This window comes from Cinclus cinclus, chromosome 26 (assembly GCF_963662255.1).
Source record: "Cinclus cinclus chromosome 26, bCinCin1.1, whole genome shotgun sequence".
In the NCBI taxonomy this organism is placed as follows: Eukaryota; Metazoa; Chordata; class Aves; order Passeriformes; family Cinclidae; genus Cinclus; species Cinclus cinclus.
Window position 1 is genome coordinate 2,926,288 of NC_085071.1, and position 12,297 is coordinate 2,938,584.

Here is a 12,297-nt window from a genome sequence, read left to right on the forward strand (position 1 = left end):
CAGTCAGGGCTCACTGACCAACAGCCCAAGGGCTGGATCTGTAGTTTATCTGCTTTCCCAAAAAGGCCAGTCTGTCCTTGGGCTGATGACAAATGGCAGGGCAGAGGGAAAAGACACAAGCCTGGGGTTAGATGGGTCACACACGGTGTTTGTAAATATGGCTGCAACAGTTTGGGTCCTTAATCCTCAAGACCTCAGCACAACAAGGACCCACTGGTTGTTCTGGGCCAAAAGAGCAGTGAGAGAGATGCTACCAGAATTGGTCAGCCCTTTTCCTCTATCCACAGCCAGGGCTGTGTGAATTGCAGCAGGCCCCTCTAAGCTGGTCCCTGTAAAATAAAATATTACAGATTCAAGAACAGGGAGCTCTCAGGACACAGAGCACAGAAAATTGGCATACACATGGCAAACATGGAAGCTGTGGATCTCTGGACACCTTTGCTCACTGCAGTGCCTCCCATCCCCCTGTGCCCTTCCCTTCCTGCAGGCACTGGTTCTTTTAAAACTCCCCAGATAATGCTGGGGAAACATTTAGGGACAACGGCACAAAGCTGGCACACAGCTCTATTTCTGGTCAAACTATTTGCAGACTGGATGAGTAGCTGATTGGTCTTACCCTTGCAGAAGAAGGGGCATGAGTGAGTATAGAGATAGATGGGACCTTCCATTTGTGTTCAGCAAGAGTGTTCTCTCACCTACTGATTCGTTTCCAAAATGAAGGGCAATTTACCACCTTTGGGGTCTTCAGTAATGCAAATACTATGGAGAGCCCTTTCCCACCTGTTATTCATGTCCAAGAATTCCTGCCCCTGCTCAGGTCTTGCAGGACACTCCACACCTCCTCCAAGTGAGAGATGTTTTCATGGCTGGATGCCTCTGAAAAGACAAGGGCAGACACTCCCCTAGCATTGATTCCTCACCTGGGTGTGCATCTGCATGTGAACTTGTAGGCAGGTGGGTATATGTATGTGAGCGTGTGTTTATTAGTACTAAAAATGCATTTGTCAAAATCTCTAGAGTTAAAAAACAATCATTACATAATTATATTGAACAATTAACTAACTGATTCATCAGCTGGAGGCTCACCAACAACATCTGACAGCTATCCAAGCCACCTAACAAGGCAGAAGGTGGCACAAACAAAAGCAACTCCCAGAATGTCCCGGAGATTTATGGCCCTGCTCTCTGTCCAGGTAAGAGAAGACACTTTCCACTCCTGGCTGCTGGCATCTTGGAGCTGAAGGCTCCCAAGGCTACCTGCTCCAAGCTGCTGGTTTTAAGTGTTTCGATATAGAAATATTTGTTGTAAGTAACCCTTTGTGTCAGTACTGTGGCTCAGAACTTCCCTAAGATGCCCATACTGCCTGACTTAGAGCTTTCCTCTGCTCACCAGGGTCTGCAAGCACCACGAATATGCAGAACACTTAAAACTCCACGAAACAACCTGCTCCAAGCCAGCAGAAAAGTTCTGTCACTACCAGCACCGTGGTCTATAATGCTGTGGTTAAGAGCTGTCTGGGAGAGGACAGAGACAAAGAATGAAGTTGGGGAGCCAAGCTGAATTATGTAAATCCCCGCCTTCCAAGCAGGTAAATATGCAACACTAATATCTTTTAAAAAGAAGTCTCTAGGTTCCTTCAAAACACAAAGCAGACAAGGAAGATCACCACTGTTCTTTCACACACTACTGAAACGCACCACGTCCTGAAGAGAGCACCAGGGCTGTTGTAGTCTAAGCCCATGATGTCAAAATTTGGCTAGCAAAGCTTAGCAGGTGGGCATGTGGGCTGCGTTGGGAACCCATGAGACAGAGCTCACCTCAGAGGTGAAAAAGACACGGCTGCAGTTACACCAGCGAACCCCGATGGGCGCAATATCCTTGGTACCATCTGTGTTTGGAAGGTTGGTGCACCCTTGCTTGGGAAATGCTGCCGACCAAGTAACCAACCATGCAGCTGATGCCACCAACTATTCTGGGCCACCAACCTCGACCCTGGGAGCACCTGACAAAGGCGCATCCTTCAGCATGAACAGGGAGCTCAGCACAAGCCCAGCGGGTACAAAGCCCTGGGCAGCGGGGCTGTGAGGAGGAAGGCACCGGGGAGATGACCAGAGAGCCGCCGGGGCGCTGCTCGCAGCGTCACAGGAACGCGGCGGCACCGCCGAGCCCAGCACAGGCAGCAGCGAGTCCGCCGAGCCTCGTCCTTCCCTCCCTCCCTCCACCCCACGGGGCCGGGCCGGGCCGGGCCGGGCCACCCGAGCTCCAATGGGCGCCGGGGCCGCCCCCCGCCCGCCCCGCCCGCAGCGCTATAAGTGCGGGAGCGCAGCCCCCGCTCCCGGCCAGCCTAACCCAGCCCAGCCGTGCGGAGCTGAGCCGAGCCGAGCTGAGCCGAGCCGTGCGGAGCTGAGCCCAGCTCGGCAGAGAGAGGAGCAGCTGCCCGCCGGAGTCCCGGAGCGGTGCGTACCGAGCGGGCACAGCCCGGCTGCCGGCGGGGCTCTGCCGAGGTTCCCCGCAGCTTCCCCCGCCGCTGAAGGGAGGGGAGCGGTGCCTTCCCCCCCGGGCGGAGGTGGGGGCTCTCCGGGATCTGCTGTCGGAGCCGGGGGCTCTCCGGGATCTGCTGTCGGAGCCGGCTCGGCGGGACGCGGTGCCGTTTCCCGGAGCCGTGCCCGAGCCGCTTTCGTCTCGCAGGGACCCGGAGCCATGGCCGAGCATATGCTGATGCCGATGAGCCACGGAGGCGCCGGGCTGCAGAGCTACCGGATGGGGGTGAGCGGGCTGCAGGGACCCCCGCAGCACGGGCAGCATGTGCTCAGGACGCTGCCTGCCGCCGCTCAGATGGTGTCCTACGGAGGGGCTGGCATGGACGGTGCGATGAGGCCGAGACCCAGCCTCAGCGGACAGATGGGACACCACCAGATGCAGAACGCGATGATGTTCAATGGCCCGGGGCAGCAGCAGCAGCAGTACATGGGGCCGGTGGGCACCCAGCAGCTCATGGCCAGTATGCACCTACAAAAACTCAACACCCAGTACCAGGGTCACCCGCTGGGCATGAGCAACGGGCCCATGGGAGCTGGTGCCCAGCAGTACAGAATGGGGCCGGGCCAGCACCCAGGCATGCAGCACATGCCCTCACCTGCGCTGACATTGAATGTTATGGACACTGATCTTATAGATGAGGAGGTCTTGACATCCCTTGTCCTGGAACTGGGGTTGGACCGGATTCAGGAGCTGCCAGAGTTATTTTTGGGACAGAACGAGTTCGACTTCATTTCAGACTTTGTTAGTAAACAGCAACCCAGTGCCATCAGTTGTTGAGGGGCTTTGAGCTCCTCCTTGTCTTGGTGGTTTTGAGTTTGTTTCTAACTTTACCCCACCTGCCATTCTCCTCCCTTCCCCTGCCTTGCCCTGTCCTGGATTCCTGCCCTCCCCAAAAGGACAATCATCGGACACTGGCTTGCAATGGATTGCTTTTCTCTTCTGTGTGTTTTGTTTTTTTTTTTCTGTGTGGCAGTTTCTGGAGACGGGGTTGGTGCGCCCCAAACAGAGCAGATCAAGGGCTCCTGCTGTAGAACTGCCTCTAAATGACATTAACAGGATTTCTGGCTTAAGTAGCAGCAATGGACTACGACTTTCCTCAACTAGGCTTGGAGCACAAGAAGCAATAGGCAGCTGGCAGCCCTGCTGGTAGCTGGATTTGCTCGTGGATTCTGTGTTGCCAGTGGAATTGAAGGATCTTGAGAGAGAATTGTCTCCCTGGTGCATGGTTTGAACCAGTTTCCCCTTGCAACCATGGGTGGGGTTAGTTATTTGTTGGGATGTTTTACTGTGACGGTAAATAGGTCTTCAGTCATGTCTGTTCAGCTCGGGAAGGGGCATTTCCCCATAGCAGGCTTTTTTCTAATTTGCAAAAATAAAGTATGCCTTGGGGAAGGGTGTGCGTTTGTGCCTAAATGTTCATCTACGTGGAACTTCAGATCTCGGACCTGTACTGCTAATCAGCTGTAAAATCTAGCAAGTGTTTGAGGTTGATTCAGGCACGAGGCTTAAAGCTGCAGTCTGGCTCCACTTTTTTTCCACCTCTGAAACCAAATAAAGACCATGTAACTGTATATTTCAGTTCTAATTTTATTTATTTTCCTGTGATTATTTATTTGCAAGGGCTCTTTCTGTTATTTGGCTTTGGGACTGCTGGGAAAGATGCCTGGAGAGTACTGCAGCTTTAAGATGCTGGCTTTGGGAAAAGCAAGCCTGGGATAGTTTTCAAGCTGCTCTGCAGAATAGTCACTTCAACTCGAAATCGTTATGCTGAACGCGCAGGACTCTAAATCCAACACCTTTCTGAACGTGATAAAGATGACTCGATTTCCAATTCCCTTGCTCAGAGAAGGTGAGATGTAAAAGCCGGCGGGGTTTGGTTTCCTGCCCTGGCTCCTATTTCCAGGCGCTGGGGAAGCTCCGGTGACTCCTGGTTGCTGCTGCCCCCTGGTGCTGCCGGCCCCTGGCCGCTCAGCGAGTCTGTACAGATAGATTTGCGAATAAAAACTGAAATAGCTCCCGTGTGCATTTGTTCAGTGCCCGTGCTCGGACTGATGCAGTGTGGACCCCGAGGAAAAGTGTTGCCCTTGCTCCTGTTGGTGGGCTGTAGGACTGGTCACTTGTGTGCCCTGCCTGACACTCGAGTTGGAAGGACTGGGTTTATAGATTAATGTTTGGAACCAAGTCCTTGAAGTGTGGCTGGGAGGATGAGATGCTCCCTCCCTGTACTTGGAAGAAATTACAGATGTGGATGGTCTGTTGCAGAATGGCTGCTCTTGCTGACTGCCCAGGTGAGGGAATCATAGAATGGTTTGGGTTGGAAAGGACTTAAGCATCATCTAGAGTTGCTCAGACAAGTGAGTGGTGACTCCTTCCAGTCTGAGTGCACATCTGACAGCTAGGCTATAGCTCTGCGAACAACTCTCTGCTGCAGTTTTCTATGCCACAAAAGCTCTAAAAATCAAGACAGCTCTTGTTCTCCTATTCTTACAGGGCTTAGATTTTTCTTTTTAAAGGTTTCCAGCCAGTTCCTTTGCAGAGTTGAGGGATATACCCAAGTGTTCCTGTAGTAATGGGGCTGTGGATACTAGTATTGGAATTAACCACTTTGGATTGTCTGTCAATGTTCCCAGTCTTGTTCATTGCACAACTCAAGACCAGTTGTTAAAGTCCTGTCCTATTGGTGGTTATGCCTGTACAGTCCAGGGAGCTGGTCTAAAAATAATTGGAGGGGCTTTTGTTGAAGGTTGGGAGAGCCTGGCTAGGCTGTCAGCTCTGTGGCAATGGGCTGTTGGAGACCTGGAAGAACTTTGTTGTCTCTTTGCAGCTGCAGGTTGTAGGTAAGCAGTGAAGAGTTGTCAATCTCAGAATAAAAGTAGTTCAACCAAAACATAAACATGTTCTAGGCTGTCAGTTCTTGTTGGGGGATGAAGGCTCTGTGTCCCAGTTACAATGGGGGAGCTGTGTCCAGCCCACAGACGAGGACTATCAACTCAGCAATTTCTGCAGAGCTTTCCCAGGACCAGGTTTCTGTGTGATAAGAGCTTGGCACTTGATGGCCAGAGGTACATCCTCTCAGAGGGCTGTGCAGTGCACTGGGAAAGGTGCTGTTCATTGAAGTCAGAGTATGGGAACTGATAATATCAGAGATGTGAAGTGACTGAGGGTTCACAGTCAGATTTTCTTGGGAGTCTGTCTGTCCCAGCAGGCTCAGTTGAGGTTATTTCAATGCTTCTTGAATATGTCACCCCTTCATTTCCACAAAAGACCCTGTTAGGTGTGGTCAGTCTGTGATTTTCTAGAATACCCAGGTCAAAACCATTTATTTCTGCTGGACACCTACTGCTTTTGTCTGGGCTGGGCTGGACAAGTGCAGTGATCACCTCCTCTGTAACGCTTTCTTAGTTCAGGTGCAGTTTGTCCCCCCACACCTTGGTGCTGCAGGCTCTCTATGCCTTGTGTCAGGCACACAACACCTGTACAGCAGCACAAGCTGCAGCTTGGACAACTCAGGTCTTCCTCTGCACTCAGCTGTGTGCTGCACCCTGCCTGCCTGGGTTCCCCTGTGAACGTTGTGAACAGAGGTGCCAGGTGGTACAATGGGACAACCCAGCTACCTGGGTCTACAGGCAAGCTCCTCAAAGGTCACAAAAAAATGTGTTTGGGGCTGAGTTTTGGCTTTTCCTTCCAGCTGACACTGAGCTCTCCATCCCACACCAGGCAGGAGGGCAGCAGGGTCATCCCCAAAGCTCTGGTAGGGACTGACAGGCTCTGCAGAGCCCTGCACGCTCTTGCTGAACGACAGTGCCTGTCAGTTTGGGAACTTTGAGGGCATATAACTGAACTCCTCACATGGAGAGTTCGTGTTTACAGATGAGCACCTCCCCTCTGAGGTATCAGGAGATTACTTTCTGTATTGTGGAAGAAGGGAGGCTCTCAAACCCCACCCTGTCCCCTCACCTTGGCTGGATCCTCTGTAAAGCACCAAATAGCTATTTGTGTGATGTCCAGGTCTTGAGGCAGCCTCTGGGAGTATGTGAGTGTGAAAGCACAGAAAGACGAGGCTTTTCTCCACATCCCTGTCTCTGACCACGTGCTCTTTGGGTGATGAAGTTTGTTGATAGCACAGGGTGATGTAGAGTTACAAAGGTGAAAGTCTGGTGCAGAGGTGGTGAAGGATCTGCTAAGAGTGAGTGCCCAGGCAATAGCATGAGCAATGCCTGGTAAATACAAAATGATGGCTAGAGGGTTAATCCTCCTTGACTTCACACAGTCCTGAGCTTTAAACTAGCCACAGCCACTCAGCAAAGTACTTAGTGTTACAATAAATGTTTCTATGAAAAATCTCAGCTTGCTGTTCATGAGGAGCCAGACAAGCAAAGGAAAATCAAACAGTGAATGCCCTGCAGAACCAACAGACAATTTATCTGCATCCTGCGCACTGCCTATGATGGTGAATTGTCAAAAATTCTGGTCTGTTTAGAGAAAAATGATAATGTAAAACTAGAGAAACAGTAGAAAAAGAAGAAACAACTGAGGCAAAGTAATGTTTCTCAGAAGAAGCCACAGAATAGTCTGGGACTCCTCAGTCAGGAAGAAGCTGGGCAACAGAAGTTTATATTATAAGTGAAAGAAGAAGACAGGGAATTATTTTCCCCAAGTATGATGGGAGAGATCTGCTGATCTCTGCAAATTTAGCAGAGGCCAGGATCAAACTCGAGTGAACAGAGGTGTTTCTGTAGGCAATGTGTAGCTCATTGAAACTCTTTCTGACAATATGGGAGGTCCACTCGAGGATACTTAAACATTTCTGTATGACCAAAGCCACTGATCTGTGGCTCAAAAGAGTTCCTGAATCAAAGGTTCCCTACTCAGAAATAGGAGGTTGCTTGTTTTGTTTTAGGTTTTGGTGGTTTTTTTTTTGAGGGTTCTTTTCCTGACCCCTGCCATCAATAGAGGTGCCATGTGTGAGGAAAATCCCCATGCTCAGACGTACCTCATACTCTGTGTTTATATACACTGCATTCAAAAGGCAGCCTGCTCCTTTCCTTTCCTCCTCCTGGGTTTATCCTGCAATGCCAGTAGCACGACAAAGAGCCAGGCAACAGGTTTGTCCTGTTGCAAAACAGTAGGAGAAATAGGTAACAATTCACCTCTTTGTTATTAACAATGCAATAAATGGAATCTGGAGTCACAACAGGGCAGATTTGGACCTTTGCAAAACATGGTCTCCCCCAGGTTGGAATCAATAGGCAGTGAAGTGCAGTGTCTGTGTGTGACACAGGGAAGAGCTGACACTCACCTCTGACAAATCACAGAAAGTGCCCCACGATGCCCAAGATGTGGGTACAAAGTGGGATGCCCTCCTGTTGCACCTTCTCCACTATCTGCACAGAGAAGCACTGCTGGAGGGGCAGGAGAAGCTCAGCCTGTCACCACTCATCTACGTGTCCTCATCTACCATCCAGAGGAGCCAGCTCAGGCCTCAGTGTATGGATACATACACAAAGCTCTGGCTCGTGCTTGCTGACTTGCTGTTTCATCTCCCAGGCATCTCAGTCATGGGGAAGGACATCACAGTCAGTAAAATCAATGCAAGGGGCTCTATATCACTGTCCTGGGCCCGGCAAGGTGGGGTGGAGGCCCCTGAGGATCCCACTGTGGAGTATTCCCAGGGAGTATTCCCATTTTGCTCAACTCAAGTCCCTAGTGCACCAGGAATTCCCAGGAGCCTCCACGTGTCTCTACATGAAGAGGGATTAGGGAAAGCAGCTCTTTGCCAAATCCAGGTGATATTCCAGAGACAAAGAACTAAGCCCATAGTAAAGTCCTGGCAAGTGACTGCTTTCGCAAGCATCTGATCCCAACCCAATTCCCAGATCAGCCTTTGCCCTGAAGAAGAGGGAAAACAGGGATCTGCACCTCAAGTCTTTGCTAACATGCTGTCCTTTAGAAAGCCAGTGGTACCCTGTGGTCCATCTCAGCAGTATTGGCATGCTGAGGGGCTCTTCTGGGGCATGTCGTTGATTAGAATGTTACAACACTCCCGATTTTCAGATGCTGGTTACAGTCTGCCGTTAGGTTGCTTCATAATTGCTACACCAAGGTATGGACCAAGTCCTGCTTTTCCTGTTTCAACTGTTGATACAAAATTCAGTTGATTGCAATGCACTGTAGTGAGTTAAGTTTTAACGAGTCAGCCAAGTCCCGTATCAGCTGTATGTGTGCAGCTCAGAGGCAGTGGGACCTTTCCATGTGCAGGGGCTGTGCTGCATCCTGCAGCCTCTGGATGGATTATTATTTCCTTTCCAGATTTGCCAAAAATATCTCTGAGTTCGCATTTCCAGGGAATTCTGCAAGTTCAGCCTGCTACAAACATTCATGACCTGCTCATGACCACTGAAATACCAGTGGGGTGAAGAGACCTCAATGCAACAGTTTTCTGATCTCCCACACTGTTGGCTCTGATCCATGGTCCATCCTTGCTGCTTCAGCTGCAAAAAGAAAGCAGATTTCCCCATGGAAATCTGGCCCTCCCTGCATGGCTGAAGAGCTGTGTGTCTACCCCATCCTCTTCCCAACCCTCTGCACACCGCTGCCTTTCTTCAGCTGCACAAAACAAGCTCCAGAAATGGATGGAGTGTTTTATTTCATTCTTTAATTCTCAGCCAAACCCCTCTGCCAGGGGTTTTTCCAGGCACACTGGCCTTCTGTGCCAGAGCCACGATGAAAAGCCATCACATTGCTACAGGTGGAAGAATACAGGTAACACTGCAGGACTGTGAGCAGTGCCAAGAGCAAATATGGTTTGTCAAGCGGGCACAGGTAGGTAAGGGAAAGAACAGTAGTTTTGATAACAAAACCTAGCTGTAGCTTCCTCAGAGATTCTGGCAGGGTCCAAAAGAGGATCCCAGTGTCCCTGAAGGAAGAGGAGCTCAGCACAGAGCCACTGGCCTGCCAGGGCAAAATCAGGGAGGGAGAGTGTTGCCCAGCATCCCAACACAAACTGGATAAAATCCAAAGAAAAGCATCTCATGGAGATTAAATTTGAAGGTACCTATTTCTCTCCTTTCACAGGTGTTGGGAGGAATGGGTTAAAAGAAGACTGTTGAGGAGGATTGTAAATGCTCAACTGACCTTGCAGCTGGGAATAACCCTTGATAAAGCAGTGTAAGCAGCAGACTGGACCAAGTTTGTGTACTTCTGCATGGCTGTTGCTTTGGGGATCCCTGGCAGTAATGGTAATAAATTTGCTCTTTGTGCTTGAGCCATAGATTTGTGGCTGTCCCAACTGCCTGCCTGTGCTGACTCACACAACAGAGAAACAAAGTTAGCCAAGGCTCCAAGGCTGTGTTTTAGACCTCTTGAAGCAGCCAAACCCCACCTCTAGCATGTGGATGCAGTGAACACTGCACTGTTCAGCATCTTGGAAAGATAAGTGCTCCTGATTTCCGTGCATCAAAGGGATCTGCCCCTTTGGACAAGCCCAGCTGTGTCACACCTTAAAGGCACAACTGCCACAAATGGCCAATTTCTCCTGCAAAGCCTTTGTAAGAATTCAGGGTTGTGAACAGCACCAACTGCACAGCCAAGGGGTTTAGGGCTGAATTAGGTACTCACTGGAGTTTGACATTGCCAAAGAGTTACTACAAGCTGTTGGTACTGGAGCAGATGGGCAGCAAGACCTGCTCTATTCTCTCCTGTCTGAAGGATCTCTGGGTGAACTCAAGGCAGCAAAAGAAAATCTGCAAAGTCCCTGCCCCCTGCAAGGGAAGGCTCAGCACCACAGGCTGTTTATAAATAGCCAGTTTCAGGAAAAGGCCCTTTCCGTTCTGGTGTCAGTACACTGTAAAGTATAAACAGCTTTCAGAGCTGAAAAAGCCCTCCATATCTTCCCATGTAAAACCTGGCTCCGTGGGCTCAGCAAGCTCCAGCATTCAGGGCACAGTTTGGGGTCCCCTCAGCCATGGGGAGGCAAGCTGGAGACCCTGAGTCACATCCTCCACAGAAATGTTTGTGGCAGTTTTGACGTGGCCACCAGGCAGAAGGCAGGCTCTTTAACACAGGATGTGTAATCAGGGCCCTCATTTCTGGACTGCTAACCTGGGTTATGCTCAAGAGGGGGTCAGCATACTGGAATAGTGCCCAGGGGGTGAGGGCACTGCTCTGATTAAAGAGCATTACTACACTTTCACAGACCACCTGAGCTGGACTACCAGTTAAACACATTGTATCCCAGAGGAAAAACAGGTGAATACTCAGCCAGTGTGAGATGGCAACAACAGAGCTAGGAGCAATGGGAGGGAGCCTGCGGCTTCTGCTCTGAGCACTGGGCAGCTCAGCCCAGAAGAGCCCCATGGGAACTTCTTTATGAACTCAGCTCAAAATAGCAGTCAGACCTCTCTAGTGGAGACACGATTTCTGGAATCTTGGCACTTTATGGAAAGCACGCCCTGACCTTTTTTTCCTTTTGTCTTCATCCCTGGGAGCCCAGGATTACTCTGATGCCCAGTGTAAAGGGGTTGGTAGGGACAGCTGGGGATTGCCATTGGTATGGGTGGAGGGGAAGAAAAGCCCTGTATATATCTGGGTCCACTGCCACGGCAGGATCTTGAAATCAGCTCTTTGGAATACCCAGTGTAAAGCAGAAAACAGTATGGACGGGGTGGCCAGTGTGCGTTCCCCATGCAAGCATGGCCGTGCCCAAACGAGAAGGGATGCTTAGGAGCCGCGGAGTGTGACATGGGGGCCATCGGTGGTGACCTCGCCCCGGTACGGGCACCGCTACCCAGCCGCGGTACTGATAGAGCCAGCGTGGGCAGGAAAGGTCCCCGGCACCCAGGGCCACCCAGGACCACTCAGGGCCACCCTGGGCCACTGGAGGCCACCCGGGGACTCCCGCGAGGCGCTGCTGCCCCCGCGCGGCACCGGGAGAGAACCACCGGCCAGTTGGGGATGTGGGGAGCCGGGAGCGGGGAGCGGGATGTGGAGAGCTGGGTGCGAGATGCGCGGCTCGGGGAGCGGGATGCGGGGTTTGGGAGCGAGGTGAGAGGTGCCAAGTTCTAGGTACTGGACTTAGGAGTGCTAAGTACAGGGTGCTGGGTGCCAGGTGCTGAGTGCCGGGTGGGGAGTTAGTGGATGGAGTGCCAAGACCTGGGTGATGAGTGCTGAGGGTCCTGGGGTTCACAACACTGGGGTCTCCCCTCAGGAGCAGGTGCTGGCCCCATCCTTCCCACGGCCACGCTGTTCGTTCCAGAGATGCAGGGATGTGTGGGCTATGTGTAACGGTGGTGATATCTTCATACCGTGCACCCTCAGAACACAGAGCGAGGAGCCAGAGCCCTGGGAATCCTCCTTGCTGAAGCAGAACACACCGTAAGCACAGCAGCATCATGGGGATTCCCTCAACAGCTACTGCTGTCACTTTAACTCCTCCTGCAAAGTTCCTTTCCTGCCCCATGAGCTCCCCAAGTCCCATCTTCCTACATCCATTACGTTGCAGGTTGGTATGAGTGTGACTCCCAGAGTGGCATCGGGGTAGGCGGACAGGAAAGTTTCCTTTCCAGGGCCTCACCACCCCCACAGGGAAAAATTTCTTCCAAATATCCCATCTACCCCTGCCCTCTGACAGTGGGAAGCCATTCCCCTTTGTCCTGTCTCTTCATGCCCTGTCCCAAATCCCTCTCCAGCTTTCCTGGAGCCTCTTCAGGCACTGGAAGGCCATAATAAGGTTACCCTGGAGCCTTCTCTTACTGTAT

General features: G+C 51.3%; 1 protein-coding gene across 1 annotated transcript; it reads left to right on the forward strand.

Moving 5' to 3' along the window:
* Positions 1-2,367: 2,367 nt before the first annotated feature.
* Positions 2,368-4,132, forward strand: LOC134053755 (cbp/p300-interacting transactivator 3). Its single transcript, XM_062508942.1, has 2 exons — positions 2,368-2,457; positions 2,690-4,132. The coding sequence occupies exon 2, from the start codon at positions 2,702-2,704 to the stop codon at positions 3,317-3,319; it is 618 nt and encodes a 205-aa protein (XP_062364926.1). The 5' UTR covers positions 2,368-2,457; positions 2,690-2,701; the 3' UTR covers positions 3,320-4,132.
* The last annotated feature ends 8,165 nt before the right edge of the window (positions 4,133-12,297 follow it).